The 18,228-nt window shown below is 34.7% G+C and overlaps 1 protein-coding gene across 4 annotated transcripts in view; it reads left to right on the forward strand.

Moving 5' to 3' along the window:
* LOC150108393 (optineurin-like) overlaps positions 1–18,228 on the forward strand; it is a 254,883-nt gene that overhangs the window by 148,113 nt on the left and 88,542 nt on the right. For all 4 annotated transcript variants that reach the window (XM_090415814.1, XM_090415811.1, XM_090415812.1 and 1 more), the window contains exon 7: positions 12,784–12,936. In XM_090415814.1, coding sequence (XP_090271940.1) covers positions 12,784–12,936 — 153 coding nt within the window. The remainder of the gene's footprint in view (positions 1–12,783; positions 12,937–18,228) is intronic.

An 18,228-nucleotide genomic window follows, 5' to 3' on the forward strand; every position in this document is an offset into this window, starting at 1 on the left:
TTATTATCACAGAAGCCGATAAAGGGAACGCCACTGTTGTTTTAAATCGGACAACCTACATTGAAAAAATGAACCATTTAGTATCGGACCACAACACCTACCAAATGGCAAATTACAACCCCACGCAACATAGCAAAAAGAAAACTACTGAACTACTTAAATCAGTTAACACGTGGCCTGAAGAAACAATTAAAAAAATTAATACCGCAGTATGCCTGCGCACCCAGAATTTATGGCCTGCCAAAAGTACACAAAATAGACACGCCATTACGTCCAATTGTGGAAGGAATTGACAGTCACAATTACTACTTAGCCAAAAAATTAGCAGCCATATTCAAAGAATTGGTTGGTCATTCCCCTTCCTACATAAAAAAAATACACAACAATTCATAAACAAAATTAAAAATATTACACTTAACAACCAAGATCTATTAGTCAGCTTTGACATAACTTCCCTTTTCACCAATATCCCAATCAATGATACTATCCTACTCTTACAGAACATATTTCCACACGACATCACAGCCCTCTTTGCCCACGTACTCTGCTCCGGATATTTCGTGTGGCAAAACAATTTTTACCTTCAAAAAGAGGGTATCGCCATGGGTTCACCAGTCTCTCCCCCCCCCCCCCCCCAATAGCAAACTTTTATATGGAAGATTTTGAGCAACGAGCTCTAGAATCAGCATGCCTAAAGCCCAAAATTTGGCTCAGATACTTAGACGATATTTTTGCCATTTGGCCCCATGGCTGCCAAGCGCTAGATACATTCCTTAGCCACCTGAACAAACAACACAAACGCATCCAATTCACCATTGAAATTGAAAAAAACAACCCTCTTCCGTTCCTAGACACACTTGTCACACGTCTTCCTTCAGGCTGTCTCTCCTTCTCAGTTTACCACAAACCTACACACACAGGCCAGTACATACACAGAACTTCTTATCACCACCCAACACAAAAACTAGGGGTCATAAGCACCCTTAAACACAGAGCTCAAACCATTTGTTCAAATGAACAAGCTCTTAACCATGAATATGAGACCATCCAACATACCTTTATAAAAAATGGATACAGCATAAAAATCATTCACAAGATCCTCCACAAAGATACCACTAATAACAAAAAAGATTTCAAGAATGCTATTGCTATATCATATGTTAGAGGCATTTCAGAAAAAATAGAACACTACACCGCACCAAAATCTGGTTCAAGCGGAAATTCAAGGGAGCATGTGAAATGTTCAAACATGATCCCAGTCTGAATAAAAATGATGGTCTAACAATTCCAAGAATGTGGAGGACCCATCTACAACCTTCATAGCATCCAATGAAATCCAATGCTATTGAATGTTCAGGGAAAAAAAAATAAAAGTGTTTTTTTTTTTGTTTTTTTTTCCTGAACATTCAATAGCAACCTGTACTGTACAAATCCAGAAGATAATCGTAATATAACAATATAAACTGTATAATTCCAGAAGAATCCTAGTACGTGAGGACTTTAGCAGAGTTTATTGTAGTTTTTATTTTATTTTTTCACTAGAGGACAGGCTAAGCAAAAAGATTAGCTAACAACGTAGATGTAATTTACGTGTATAGAATGCAACAGCATGTAGCTTGTTCTTATACACATGTATCCTTCTGAAGATGACCTCAATACAGGGGTCGAAACATAAAGTTATTATTTTATTATTAATCAGTAAAATAATCTTTTCAACATGTGTGTTTTGTGTCCCTAAATTCATAAATATGAACTTTTCATATGAAATTTGTTACAGCCATTATTCAGTTTAGTTAAAGAATCCTGGAGAGTTGCTCTAGATTTATTAGTACACCATCATCAGCATGAAGCAAAGATCTAAGTTTCATATCTTCAATTTAGCAACCAAATTTCATGTCACTTTTTTTTTCTCATAATATGGGCTGTATAGATGATGGATAAGAGTGGTGATAAATGTGCACCTGATTTTACATCAAACCATCTTCCTGTACTTCCTTTAGTTCTAACTGTAGACTTACAACTTAAATATTAACTATGTATTGCTGTTTATTACATTCCATTTATCCCATATAATTGACATTTATATGCCAAGAGAAAAGCTTTTCTAAATTAACATTTAGAAAAGCTTTTCTCTTGGCACCCTTCTTATATGCTTTTTCGAAATCTACAAAACTTAAATACAGATCTTTGTTATAATCCCATAATTTCTCATGATGTTTGTTATAAAATGAAAATCTGATCTTGACAGCTCTGTTTGGTTTGAACCCAGCTTGTTCTTTTCTGAGTTCTCTTTGAAAGTTTTTCCTAGCCTTTCTCACATTGAATTTGATTTCAATTTGATTTGATTTGATTTGATGACATTGTAAAAAAAAGGGACACTTCTAAATGAAAGTAGGCTATATTAGCCATTAAAATAATAATTTGATTTCCTTTTAAAAAAAAAAAAAAATAGATGAGAACTATGAGATCTGTATTCCATTCATCTGAAATTCCACCTTCTGAATTATGCAGTATAGCCCGGCATATCTTTTAGACCTCTATTTTTGAGAATTTCTGATGAATATCTTCTGCTCTAGCTCCAGATTTCAGCTTTTTGATAGATTTTTTTCAACTTTATGTATTGATAATTACTCTTGTTTGCATTCCTACTGAATATTTTCTACTGCTGTTCTGTCACTGCTTGTTTTATTTAATAGCCTTTCAAATTTTGTCACCTTTATCATCTCTGATTTCTTTTCTAACATTTTCAATAGCAGAACATTTTCCACTTTTCTGATATTTATCTTCTGTATTCATATTGAAGTGTCCCCATGATTTTGGTTTATTTAATTTTACACCTAGTTTAGCTCTATTTTCTTTTGTATTCTACTTTTTATTCTGTATTCTCTTAGGGAACTTGGCAACTTATTTGCTAGTAACTTTCAGTTTGCTTTCTTCTTCTTTTCCAGGGATGCTGCTTTAACAACTTGTATCATCCATAGAGGTTTTTTTTTTCCTTTGTCCTAGCACACAGCTTCACCACATGCCTGTCTAGATGAATCATTGACATTTTCTTCATAGTTTCCCATTGAGACAAAGTTTGGTTCTTATTTTAACACTTTTTCATTTTTTTCTTGAATAATATTTGTATAATTTGAGTAAAAGCTGTTCAACTTTATTTCATTTTAAAACTTTCTTACATGGGGATTGGATGACATATCACCACATATCCCTAAGGAATATGCACCACAGCTGCTATGCCCCCCCCCCCCTGACCTGGCTATTTAATGAAAGTCTTGCAGCAGGTAGGGCTCCAAAGGAGTGGAAAGAAGGCAAAATAGTACCACTCTGCAAGCATGGTTCTAAGACAGAAATTTCCAACTTTAGGTCAGTCTGTATAACTGCAGTTGTGGTCAAGGTGTTGGAGAGATTGATAAGGAATAGAATACAGGATTAGATTGATAGACATAGCATTCTTTCTGATGGTCAGCATGGATTTGTGAAGGGTAGGTCTTGTTTTAGAAATTTACTTGCATTCTATGATAAGGTGACAAGTGTGTTAGATAAAGGAGAATCATATACAGTGATATTCTTAGACTTTGCAAAAGAGTTTGATAGATTACCACATGATAAGTTGGTGTACAAGCTGCAGAGGATGGGAATAGATAATATATAGGTCAAAGATTGGCTCGAAAGAAGATGATGATTGACTGAACGATACCAGCAGGTTGTGCATGATAGAGCAGTGTCTCAAAAAAGAAGGGTGGCCAGTGGCATGCCCCAGGGTTCTGTTCTTGGGCCACTGCTGTTTAATTTGTTTGTAAATGATATATCATGTGGACTGACTGGGGATCTTCATTATAAAATAATAATAATAATTTTTATCCTACTTAAAACTAACTAGTGATGACTTCCAATTTTAAATCCTTTGTATGTATTTCTATCCTGAATGAGCATGCCGATATTGCTATCAACATTAAAATCATCAATGAAGCTTTTGCACACACAACATCTAACAGCAATCCATTCCAATCATGCACCACTCCATAAGAGAAAATCTCACCCTCACTGCCTTATTGACAGCATTTATTCTCCATTTTCCGAGGATGCCCCTTGCGTCCTTTTCTCACCCTCCATAAAACAACAAATCATATATATATATATATATATATATACAGAATTTCATTTGCTGAAATTCTGCATAACCTTTTCAGAAATTTGTAACTCTCAATCATATCAGATCTCTTTCTCCTGGTTGCTAGTTTTTGCAGCCTACAAATTTTTAATCTGTCTTAATAATCAGTATTCCACAATCCTGATGTCATTTTTAATTCTTTGCACTCTCTCTCCACTGTATCAGAATTACCATGGAAACCAGGAGAACATACAGTCCAAGTGAAGTCTTATCAAGGCTTTGTAAAGAGGCAAAATGATATCTTTACATGTCAAGGTTCATTTCAGCATTGCAATTATTCTCTGAGTTGTATTTATGATCTTTGCTATATGACCCTTGAACTTCAGCTTATCGTATACTAAAACTCCAAGATCCTTAGCCTGATCAGTTTTTTCTAGCATAGTCCCACCAATATAATATGACATTGGATATCTAATTACTTCAGTGTTTACATTTACTAACATTTAGCTGATAGCCATTTTCACATGCCCACAATTCCAGACTATTCAAATCATTCTGCAAGTACTGCATATCACCAGCACTCCTGAGTACTTACTCCTATCTTTGCATCATCATCAGCAAATAGCTGTGTGTGTGTGTGTGTGTGTGTGTGTGTGTGTGTGTGTGTGTGTGTGTGTGTGTGTGTGTTGCATGTCAAATCCTTCCCATTGTCATTAATGCACAGACTGAATAAAAATGGACCAAGGACTGATCCTTGATGCACACTACTGGTTACCTTGAATCTTGCAGATTCACACCCCCATATATGACTTTTTTGATATCTGTCAGTCAGCCATCCTCTTATCCATGCCAATAGTTTATAATCCAATCCCATGTTAAAAGCCTTAGCAAAATCCAAAAATATCATGGTGTATCCATTCCCCTTTGTCTAACTCAGTAACATTATTATAGAATGTGAACAAGTTGCTAAAACATGACCTTCCCTTAGTAAACTCATGCTGTTCATTGCAAAGTAGAGATTCTCTGTCAACTCATTACTGAATGCAAACCATGACCATCTTTTCTAAAATCTTTACCACTACCACCACTCCTGAGTTACTGATTGGTCGATAGTTGGATACATGGGTCTTTGCACCACCATTATGGAATGGTGGTGGTTCGAAGGAATAGACATTTCAGCCGAACACTTTTTTTAGCATCTGTGCTGACATCCCATCAATTCCTGTCGCAGAATTCTTATTCAGTCTGTGAAATAGCTACAGTACGTCCTCCTCATAGTGAAGAAGTAGCGGTGAGTTTGATGTTGCATGAACCAGGTTGATATCTCTGAGCAAAATGGCTACTCATTAGTTGAACAATTACTTCTGTATCAGGCACCCACATGCCATCTACATTCAGTAGAGTTATTCTTTCAAATTCATTCTATCTATTATTTGCAGGCATAACAATAGATTTCTTTTGGGTTATTTTAGCTTGCAGAGCCAGTTTCTTTTCATACTCAAACTTGGCTTTCTGTATGACACTTGACTCTTCTGGCCTGCCGCTTATATCATAACTGAAATTATTCTTATGCATATTCCTTCCACATAATCTTTTTCTTACGAATCTCTTGCTTAATTAGATTAGATTACATATTAGATTCAGTTCTACTCTTTATTCTTCGAACTCTAAGGACACATATTCTAATATCATATCATTTAAGTATTTCTTAAACAATTATCATGCACTGTCAATATCCTTCCCATCCAACAACTGATACCATGTGCAGAATCCAGCATACTCCTCAGGCTGTCATAATTTCCTGCTTTGTAGTTTAGGATATAACCTTTTCTGAATGGAACATTCATAAACTTCCACTTTCCAAGTGAGTACCCCACAATCACTGTCACCAACCAGAGACAGAATAGTTACATCTTTAACCGAAACCCCTCAAATACTATAATCAGATCTAACACTCTTTGACTAAGTGTTCCTTCTGTCGCATGCTGCTTAAGGAAGTTGTCTCACAACAGCTCAATAAATTCTGTTTCATTCTTCTCATGTGATCTCACAGCTGCCTAATCATTGTTCAGATAATTAAAGTTCTCCATTATGATTAATCTTTTTTTGCACCCATCGTATTTATTCGGTGATGCATTTGTAACATAATGTTAGTAAATACTAGTCCATGTCCTGAAATCTAACATATTCTTACTTTCTCAACTTTGCTCTTTTCTCCAAATTTTCCTATAATATTTCTGTATGTTTGGATTCATTTAAGACTCCTACCTGATAACAATTACTTTTCTTCCAATTTGAGAGATAGGCAGAAATTTGTTTTTTTGCCCAATTCCATATTTTGAAGTATGACAATATGTAGTATATTATGAATGTTGCTGAAGGATAAATTTTTCATGAGCATTCACAATGTCTGTAATTGCTAGCCGTCTAACATAAAGTTAAAATGCTGAATTTTTCCAAAATAGCAAAAAATATATATATGGAATCATTATCCTTCAAAGTACCCATATATCATACATGCTAATACCTTAATTTCTTGCATAGTTGAAGAAACTGTTATTCCTTGCACAGCACATGTATTGTTGACTTCCTCTAAGAAAGGTTTAAGAACAATGCGAAGGGCAACCTTGCTTGACCCTTTCCCCCTTTTTGAATTTTGACTGGATCTGACAGGAACCCATTAACTAGGAGGCAGGTAGTTGAATTGGCATAGGATTCTTTGATAATAGATAGCAGCTTTTTAAATACACCAATTTGCTGGAGGATGTAGAACAGAAAGGAATGCTGGACCTTATGAAATGCTTGAGTAAGGTCTACTGATAGCATTGCCATTGACTGGTTTTTCATAACTAAGCTGTGTAGATAATGTAGCAGAAACAGATTAAATTCTACTGCTTGGCCTGGAACTCCTGGAGGTCCAGGCTGAGCAGTAGAATTTATGTATCTCATTTCCACATTGAGCCTGTTATTGATAATGCAGAAAAATATCGTATAGTCAGTATTAGATAGGGAAATAGGTTTCCAGCAGCTGATTAAGGTGTGATCCTTATTAGGTTTTGGAATGAGGATGGTGTGGCTAGCTACAAATTCACTTGGTATGTGTCGAATCTAGAGAAAAGAATTAAACAGTATAACTAGAATGGGAAGAATAAAATCCCAGGCCTCGCAGTAAAGTTCTATCCCTAGACCATCAGGTCCTGGGGATTTTCTTGACTGGTATTCTTTTATAGGCTGTGATAATTTCAGATATTGTAATAAGTCTGTCAAGCAGGAATTCACTTATCACAACAAGACAAAGTGCGTTGTTGTAACATGATTATCGAAAGACCGGAGATAATTTTCCGATTTTTTTTATTTTTCCATAACTGCAACATCATTACTAGTAACTGCTTCTGTTTCAAAACAATTAATGTTCCAGGAGTTATAATTTCCCATAGTACTATTGTCTTCAAAAAGATTTTTGTAGTGTTTTTGAGAGCAGTCAAGGATGTCTTGAGTGGTGGGTGTCTTCCCCATCAACGCAGATTTGAGTGATAGTCCTTTCTTTGCAGAATTTAGTGAATTGTCTATTGAAGAATGCAGCTGAAGGGCTACTGCTAAGTGCTGCTGCTGTATTCTTATTTTAAAATTTCTTTCTTCTACTTGTTTCTGCTTTTCCACTTCTATCTCTATATTAATGTTTCTAATGATGTTGGTACATTCTATACCATTGCATAGGTTTGCTATGAACCAGCTTCTTTCTTTATACAGGTCTTTTTCTTTTTTCTTTTGAGGAAAGTGTGTTCCTTTCCCCATTCAATCATATTCTGTTTTACTGCTTGTTTGAATTTTAACCACATATCCCAGTTCCAGGTAACATTATTCCAATTTGAACAGAGGGTCTGGAATTTGGTCGAAAAGATCAAGGAAAATTTGATGGAGATCTCCATGGTCCAGAACTGATCTCTTGTTCCATGTAGTGGAACTTAAGTAGAACTGGATTATGATCCGACCTGTTGATGTCAAGATGTTTTATCTGAATTTTCTATTTTTATAAGGAAAGAAGAGATCTAAATTCGATCAAGACTGGTGCCGATGCCTTAATTCATGAACTTGTAAGCGATTAAGATTGCAAATCCTCCATATGTCTACTAGTTGAGCATTGTCAAGACATTTTTAACTGCATATCCCACTTTTCCACTCCTGTGATGTCCTCCTATTTTGTGCTATGTGGAGTTTTTCAATACAATTCCATCACTTTATAGAAAATCCACTTTCACTGGATGTTACATTCTTCAACAATCTGCACATCATCCTTCTCAAAAGACAGGAATCATAAAATGTTTAATTTGATGAGCTAAGTCTAATTGTTCAACTCTCCATCATTTACAGAAAGAACTCTCAACTATGAAATTAAATGGCTTCCACGAAAGGACACATCTGTTTGACTCCTACAAACCATACCCAAACAACAAGGAATCAATATGTCGAGTTGCAGTCCCATACATCTCTGGCATTTCAGAACTGATTTCAAAAATTCTGAAGAAATATAATTTAGTAGCGACTTTTATTCCTATTAATAAACTGTCAATGTGTTGCCCCCTCTTCTAAAGATAAATGCTCACCTATGTCTCTTCCAGGTGTATACCAAGTTCCATGTGACTGCCATCTTTTCTACTTCGGACAAACTAGACACTCAATAGAAAAAAGAATACAAGAACATCAATATCATATATTTTCCACAAAAAATCTGATAAGTCTGGATTAGCTCAACACAGAATAGAGGCAGACCATGACATTCTTTGGTCTGAAACATGCCTTCTACATACATGTCAGTACAAATTTGAATGCCTATTTAAGGAGAGTTCTGAGGCCTTGCTTCACTGCCCTGACTTGAATCAGAATGACTGCCTATCCTTATCAAAAATATGGGAAAGTTTGATTTGTCTGAATTTGAAAAATTCAGCATTTTAACTTTTGATGTTAGACAGCTATCAATTACAGACATTGTGAATGCTCATGAAAATTAATACATCATTAAAGTTTTTTTTTTTTACTAATTAAGACCAAGAATGATATTTTATAAAGACATAAGGGCTTAAGAAACCAACTAGATACTACATCATTCTGATGATCTGTTTAGTATGATATTATAAATTATACATATATATATGTGTGTGTCTGTGTGTGTGCAATTTATTTTACATTTTTATGATTAACCTTTTCACAGAATGCAGCTCATTCTGTTTCGAATAACAACTGTTTTTTTAAGCCACTGATGATCGTCTGTTAATTTCAGACTGAAATATATCGCAGTATATTTAATAAATAATACTTTTACTTTGTGTTTTTGTGTATATATATATTGTATAAAACTATGGCACAAGTTTATCTTAAAACTAGTGGTCTGTATTATATTTTTATATAAAGATCAAAGCCAAATAACTGTGAGAAGTCCTCCATATCACCTTCAAGGAATACGGAGAATTTACTGGGTCTTCTGATGTAATGTCAAATCCTCACCTTCACGTCATGTTAGCAGGTATCCACTGGGTACTGAATGAACAAGGGTGGGCTGGTAATTTGGAACTTAACTGACCAAATTATATTCTCTACTGGCTTAAACCACAAATATGATGGTACATTAGATTTCATGTTGGCTGGGGTGTTGCCTGGTTAAACAAGACCTACTTGCTGTTTTAATCAGAGAACTAGGATAGACAGTGAAAAGTTCAGCTACCAGAACAAACTCAATATTTACAATAACAGCAACAAATAAATCAGAAGAATTGAACATAGGAACATCAGTATAAGAAGTATAAATGAAAAAGATATCAAACTAGTAGAAGAATTGAGAAAGTACCACATGAACATAATTGGCATCACTGAAACAAAGAAGATGAAAATGGGTCAGATTTAATTAAACAATTCATATACAATTGTTATATTCAGTCAATAATGGTCAAGGAAAGGAAGGAGTAGCAATAGCATTCAACACCAAACATGAAGATAAACTTCAATGGAAGGCAGTTTCAAGTAGAGTTATGTGGGCAAACTTCAAAATGGGGAAATGGACAATGAAAACTTCTTTTTTTTTTTTTTTGTACCTATGGTCCCACAGAATGTTCTCCTGGGGAAGAACTGGAGGAATTTTCCAAGTCACTAGAGTTAGCAACTGACAAAAAGAAAATGGAAAAAGTGAAGTTGTTGGAGATCAAGTCACAAGAGTAAGAACTGAAACCCACCATGCATACAGAAATGTTTTGGGATAATTTGGAAAAAAGGGCAAGGCTAATAATAATGGTAAGTATCTGCTTGGATTATGGACTAATCATTACTAGCACCATGTTTTAGAATAAAGATGTGCGAAATTTCATGGAGAGCAGACACAAGAAATAAGAAAAGCCCCATTAACAGTGTCATTGTTGATAGTGATATCTTCAAGCTGGTTTAGAATTCAAAAGTGTGCAGAGAATTTGAAATTGTAAGTGACATCAATTAGTTTTAATTAGAATAAAAAAATAATAAAAAAAAAAAATCGGCTAACGCCTTTTTGTTCCTGTATATAGGGAGTAGGCGAGGCCGTTTTTAAGCCCTATCTAACTTTTGGAGACTGAGTGGGCAGTTCAATCTCCTCTGGTAGCCAATCAGAGATAGCTGGCCCAAGGCTATCACTAATTAATCGGCATGCAGTGAAGAAGGCAGCTAGTAAGTGCCACCATCCGGTGGTCCCTAACACAATATATTTAATGTCTGAAAATAGTGTGGGTTCGATGGTCGATTTTCTTCAGTTTATGGGACGAAAAACCCGCTAGCCCGTGCCAGAGATCGACTAACTCTGGAACCAGTCGAGAAAAGGCTTAGAAAAAGTTCCTCTAATCGGTGACTAGACTCGAACGCCTTTCGTCGTGCGGCCAAGCACTGTAGAGTGCAAGCGTCACTTCTACTGAGCTACACAGGCTCTTAAAAAATTAATATTACATTGAAAATACCAGTATGTAAGAGAGTTTTAAAAAGAATTAGTTGGGCAACTTTTACGGGTAAACATATATTTAACTATGCAAACATTATTGAAGAAATGAAGCAGCTCAAAAACAAGAACAAAACTTGGGGGTCTCAGTAACAAACTCTAAAGAAAATATTGATTGATTCATCTAGGGAGGCATGTGATGAAGTTGTCTATAAGCATAGAAAAATAAGAATGCCATGATGGATACAAAAAGTTAAAGAAGCAGTCTTGGAAAAGAAGAAAGCAAACGGAAAATTTCTAGCAAATAAGTCATCAGATTCCCTAAAAGAATACAGAGAAAAATGTAAGAGAGCTAAGCTATGTGTAAAAGTTTCTAAACAAAAGTCATGGAAAGACTTTGGTAAGAAAATAAATATCAGGAATGTGCAAAATGTTCTGGAGGCTATTGCAAAAGCTAAGAAATGGAGGAAAAATTGCCGTAAAAGGAATCAGAGATGATAAAGGTGATGTGAAAACTGAATATAAGGATATCCTAGTTGTCTAGAGTAATTACTTAAAGACTGTTAAGTGAAACAAGCAGTGACAGAATAATACCAGAAAATTTTCAAAAGGATTGCAAACAGGAGTACATATCAATACTTGAGGTAGAAAAAGTTATCAAAAACTCGAAATGTGGAAAGTCAGCCGGAGTAGATGATATTCAACTAAAAATGCTCAAATATGGAGGTATAAATGTTTTGCAGCGGTTACACTGCATAATTCAGATGGCTTGGTCAGAAGGTTGAATTCCAGATGACTGGATTACAGCTCTCATAATTCTCATCTATAAAAAACAGAAATAAAACTGAATTGCGAAAATTTTAGAGAAAATTCTGTACTAAGTGTACCAGGTCAGAATTATGCAATCATATTTGAGGAGAGGCTAAGAAAAATTTTCAAAGAGAAACTTGGAGAAGAACAAGCTGGGTTCAAACCAAATAGAGCTGACAAGATCAGATTTTCACTTTATAATTAATAGTTTAGTTTGAGAAATTATGGCAATATAACAAAGATCTGTACTTGAGTTTTGTAGATCTGGAAAAAGCATATGAGAAGATGCCAAGGGAAAAGCTTTTCAAAATGTTACAATTATATGGGTTAAATGGAACATTATACAGAGCAATATGTAGTCTATATTTAAGTTGTAGGCTTGCAGTTAGAACTGAAAGAACTACAAGAAGATGGTTTAATATCAGGTATAAGGGTAGGGTACACATTATCTCCACCCTTATTCATCATTTTTTTTTTGATTGTATTATGAAAGAAAGTGGCATTAAACCTGATCTTAAAATCTGAGATAACCAACTTAGCTCTTTGCCTTATGCAGATGATGTTACTCTTAAACCTATCCATTACAAGTCTCCAGATTTTATTTTTAATAAGGACTGATAATCATCCTTGTGTTTGTCTGTGGTGGGGGGGGACCTATTTATATAAGAAAATGTCTTAACAAGATATTCTAATGTAGTGTCATGGTTTTTATATATGTGTATTTTTATTTTTATTATTTTTTTTTAATATTTTACATGAGGTATACAAATTGGTTCTTGAACTGTCAGTCCATCTTATTTATGTGTGTTAATTGCATCTGAAAAAAATGCTGAATTGATGTCATACGTTACATCGTTTTTAATAAGTATATGCTATAATATTTTGTTTGTGTATTTATTGGCTGTTTCAGATGTGATTGCTTACAAGAAGCTGTTAAGGAATATCAAGAGAAGTTTGAAAACTTACAAGCAGTTGATCAAGCAACTATTCAGCAATTGCAAAATCAGAGCATTAATTTACAAGCTCTTTTAAATCAGGAGCAAGTTTCCAAACAAGAAGATAGGTAAGTGATTTATAACATGAACTTTTTTGTTTATGTTAAATATGATAATTAATAATTATGATATGAAGAACTTTTATAAGATTTTTTTCATCAGAAGGTGAGCTAGTCTTATATTGGGAAGGTGGCTGGGTTCCCCTTCCAGAACCTCAGGTTTTCCTCCTACAAAATATATTGACCAATCGACATACATAGCAGACTATACAGATAAGTTTCAGAACATTGATTACAGATTCATATCAAATCAGGTGATCTGCCTCTGACACACAGTCAAGCCTTATGCATAAAGTTGAATGCATAAGTTTTTAGCTACCAACAACTCTTCAACAACCCTTCATGGGTAGGATGTCTGACATTAAAAAAAAAATAATAATAATAACAACAACAGATCTTCAGTTTATGGGATCAGAAAAAGCTCTATTTTTCTCTGCCAGATACATCACAAAATATCATGCTTATTGTATATAAAGTAAAGATCCCAAGAAATTATATTTTTTTATTCCTTTAATCAAGTGTAAATACATAAAGTATCTTAATAACTGGGTTACTTGTATATAGAGGCTAATGACTTCACACCAACTGCCTTAGTATCCCATAAGGCAAAGCACCCACCCTTTTGGACAGGTATAACACTATGCATTAATGGAAGGGCCATTACCCAGACCCAGTTACAACCTTTATTCAGGTGAAAAAAATAGTGGTGATCATCATAGGCCTAGAGTAGTTAGTATAGGTATTAAGAGAAAGAAAAAACAGATAACTGGTATGACAGATAGAGAAAAAGGCCTCAGCTATTTTATATCATTATATAGCCGAAAGCTATCATTTTTCCTTTTTCAGCAGTCTCAGTGCAAAGATGACTGATGCCCAGGCAGTGGCATAGCTAGAGCTTTTGCCACCTGGGGCGGTCCCTGAGTTTTCCGCCCCTCTCAATACACACCAAAAATACTACAAAAAGTCAAAACAATGTAGGGAAAGAAATTAAAACACTATGTTTATGTTTATTTTAGTTGTAAGTATAGTTATATTATATTTATATTTTAGTTGTAAGTATAATTGAAAACTAATTATTAATTAAGTAATAATATTACTAAGTTAACATAAATAGAATAATCATTGAAAAATAAAATTTCCTCACATGAAAAGTGCCCCCCTCTAGCTATGCCACTATGCCCAGGTGGTTAACCTTATTTGAGTTAGCCTTCTCTGCCTGGGATTGCTCTCCAGTCATCCCTGCAATTGACTGTAAGATCATATTAAACTGAGAGGATGGAATCATTTAAATAACCTCCCATAGTTAAAATATACAATATTTTCTCCCCCCCCCCCACCTGCAATAAATATTACATAATGTGGATGGTCTGCACCATCTAGTCAAAAATTTGATATCTCCTAGAATGCTTCTTTATAAATAAAAAAATTGTCTGACAACAATAAACTTTCCACAATACAATATTGTAAAGCATTTGTATGCCATATTGCTGGTTTTCAAATCCATGTTTCTTCCTAACCTTCCATAAATGGTATTTTAATTATAAAAATCAAAATTCTCTTCCGATTGCTGACAGGTGGTAGGTACTGAAAAGAAATCAAAAACTTGTTCTGTTGTAAGCAATGGAATGTCCATTACATTATATAATCTGTTCCAAATATACAGGGCAAAAGGACAGCTGTAGAATGCATGTTCTACTGTTTCCAGTTGGTAACAGATGTCGTAGATTTGATCTCCGATGTTAAAGCACCTCCATTTGATGGTATTGACTGGAAGGCACCATTGGGAGCCAGACGTCGAAGATATATACAAGTTTAAAGTAATGCAGAAGTCATATTTCCTATATACAAGTAGGCAAAAGGTGTCACACTTTATTATTAAAATACTCTGGATTAGGGATAGATGTTGAAAGTGTTGTTCACTTGGTTATACTATAAATTAATGTCAAGAAATCATATTCTTGGTTTTTCGTCTGTTATCCAAGTGTAGGCAAACAATGTTTATGTGTGAAGTATCTTCATGACTGGCTACTTGTATATAGAAGCTAATGACTGCATCGGTTGCCTTAGTATCTCATAATGCAAAGTGCACGCACTTTTAGTCATGTATAATGCAATGTATTATGGGAGGGCTGCTGCCTTCATTGTGTATATTCAAATAAAATCATTAAATCCATTAATGATGTAGGATATACAGTATTTGAGTAATCTAGTGAATGATCATTAACCACCTTCTATTGATTAATGGAAGGTAGTTATTTCTTAGGGGAAGGTAAGAAGTGCATAATTGGCCGGCCTGGTTGGCCGAGTGGTTAGTGTATCTGCTCTCCAGCCATAGGGCTGCGGGTTCGAATCCTGCCGCGGGCATGGATGTCTGTGAAAATGCTAGCAGTGGTGGGCAGTTGATGGCGTTGGTGTGGTTGCGGTTTGTTGTAGTTGGTGGATTGAGTGGCGGAGACAGAGTTGTTTAGTAGGTGCCCTCCCTCGATGAGTCTTTGGATTCCCTGGAGGTGTCAAATAATAATAATAATAATTCTGAATTGATTTTTTTAAAAATTATTATTATTATGCAGTTTCCTCCAGGGAATGAAGGGCTCACTGGGGAGGACATCTTCTGGGTTACAGAATACTTGAATACTTATCATTACTTTCTTTAAAAACATTCACTTGTAATGTGCTCACAAAATCCTCTTGTAGCTTGGTTCATACACTCATTATGAGCTGTCAGAAGAATCTGAACTTGGTATGCTTCTTAACTGCACTCTTACTTTCTTGGATGATCCCAAGTTCATCATTAACATCCCTGCAATGAACTCAAACTCACTTATATTTATACTGTTAGATATCCTTACCAGTTTATATTTTTCTGCCATCTCCACTCTTCCATTTATTACTCAAACTTTGAAAACCAAACTTCCTCAGTCTTTCTTCATATGCACAATTTCCATAGGCTACATATCATCTTTCTTCCATTTATTACTCAAACTTTGAAAACCAAACTTCTTCAGTCTTTCTTCATATGCACAATTTCCATAGGCTACATATCATCTTATTACCATCTTCTGGATATTTTCATTTGTGTTATCACTGACTCTGAATTCAAGTGCACTGTGATCATATCTGTGCACAGATATGGTTACATTAATTACCAAAATGCATAATCAGACTTGAAACTAACATACATTAATACTGGTCAGTCAGCCACTCTCCTATCTATGTTGGAAGCCTATTTTGCATACCTGCCCTTTGAGTTCTATATAGATAATGAATAACAGTGGAGATAATGTAGCACGCCTGATTTTACTTCAAACTATCTTCCTGTACCTCTTTATCTGAAGATAAAGAGGTACAGAATATCTTTATCTTCAGTTTTCATGTCACCTTTATCATCTCTGATGGTGGTTTTCCTCCATTTCTAAGCTTTTTCAATAGCTTCCAGAATATTTTGCTACCTTCCTGATATTTATTTTCTATATTCTTACCAAAGTCTTCCCATGACTTTTGTTTAGCTAGTTTTACATGTTTTACTAGTTTTACTAGTTTTAGCTAGCTAAACATTGCTTTGTTTTCTTACATACTTCTCTGTATTCTCTAAGAGCAGAAGCTGCCTTACTTGCCAAGAACTTTTCGATATGCTTTCTTCTTTTCCTTCACTGCTTCTTTAACTTCTAACATCCACCATGGAGTTCTGATTTTTCTATCCTTACAGACAACCTCACCACATTCTTCTTGGCTGAATCAATCAATGTTTTCTTCAGAATTTGCCACTGATTCTGTAAGGTTTGGTTCTTGTTTTCAAATTCTTTCATTTTTTCTTAAAGATGTTTGTGTATTTGAGTCTATAGTTCACCTCTGAAAGCTGCTCAACCTTTATTCATTAAAACTTTCATACACACTCTTCTTTTCAATATGAAATTCAATTTTATCCTGCTCAAAATTAATTGATGATCACTTCCTATTTCAAATCTGTATACTCTTGTGTCCTGAACCAGTGGGAAAGCATTGCTATCAACTATAGTCAATATGAATCCCATTATGAAGGAAAGTGGTATTAAATCTGATATCAAAATTATTGATGTTAATCTTAGCTCTTCACTTTATGAGATGATGTTATACTTCTGAATAAATCCAGTACAAGTCTGCAAGATTCCCTGACTAAATTGAATAACTGTTGTAATAAATTGGTATGAAAATCAGCAATAAAATGACAAAGATGATAAAAATAGATAGAAACATTGAAAATGTCAACTGTATCCTGAACGGTGAACCTATATTACAGGTAAAACATTTCAGCTATTTAGGCACAATATTTAATAAAGATGGTAAATTAACTATGGAAATAGACAACAGAATTAGTAAAGCTGGTATGGTAAGAAGTCAACTGAATAAATTTATATGGAATAAGAAAGAAATTAGTGAAAACATTAAATTAGCTCTATACAAAACAGTGTTCAAACTAATTTTAACTTATGGATCTGAGAGCTGAGTTAGAAATAAAACACTTGATCAAAGATTAGTGGAGTGAACAGATGGCATCAATAGCAGTATCACATCAAAAATGAGGATATTAGGAAAGAACTCGCCATTGTTAGCATTCAGAAATGTATTAGTAGAGCTAATCTCAGGTGTTATGAATGGGAGAGGAAAGATTAGCAAAACAAGTGTTCTTTGCCAGGTTGGCAGGAAAAAGACCCAGATGTAGATGTATTGATACAGTAAAAAAACATCTTAAAAGACAGAAATATAAGATCTGATAATATTGGAGTTTTGACAGATGAAAGATTAATTTGGAGGAAAATTATTGATTGCAAGTTAGTAATGGTGTAACTTTTTCATGTAGTACTATTATAATTATCCTGTATACTACCCCCTGAGGGTCTACCTATCAGGAGTGTGATGGTGATATCCTTTGAGTTTGAATAGCAATCATTAGTGTGGCATCCTATCAAATCACTTATCAAAATCCAAAACTATTGTGCTATATTCATCTTTGTTAGAAAACACGAGCAGATTGTTAAAACAACACTTATCTTTAACAAAGCCATACTGTTCTCTAATGCTAATGTAATCAGGCATTACTAAATCAGTTATCCTTGCATATGCAAACCCTGACTTCTGCATTGATTTAACTGTTACCATTTCCACTGGTTTAGCTGCCACTGATGAGACCTTAGTGAAGTTCAAAACTAGTTTAAATAGTGATGTTTTTCATAATGCATAGCAGTATAATATCCAAAAGGAAGTGTGCAGTGCATTAGGGAATTCTGGGGCAATGTGATATGAGGTCATCTATTTCCACATACA

The sequence above is a fragment of the Typopeltis vanoorti genome, chromosome 3 (assembly GCF_054136105.1).
Source record: "Typopeltis vanoorti isolate ZY-2024b chromosome 3, IOZ_Tvanoo_1.0, whole genome shotgun sequence".
NCBI lineage: Eukaryota > Metazoa > Arthropoda > Arachnida > Uropygi > Thelyphonidae > Typopeltis > Typopeltis vanoorti.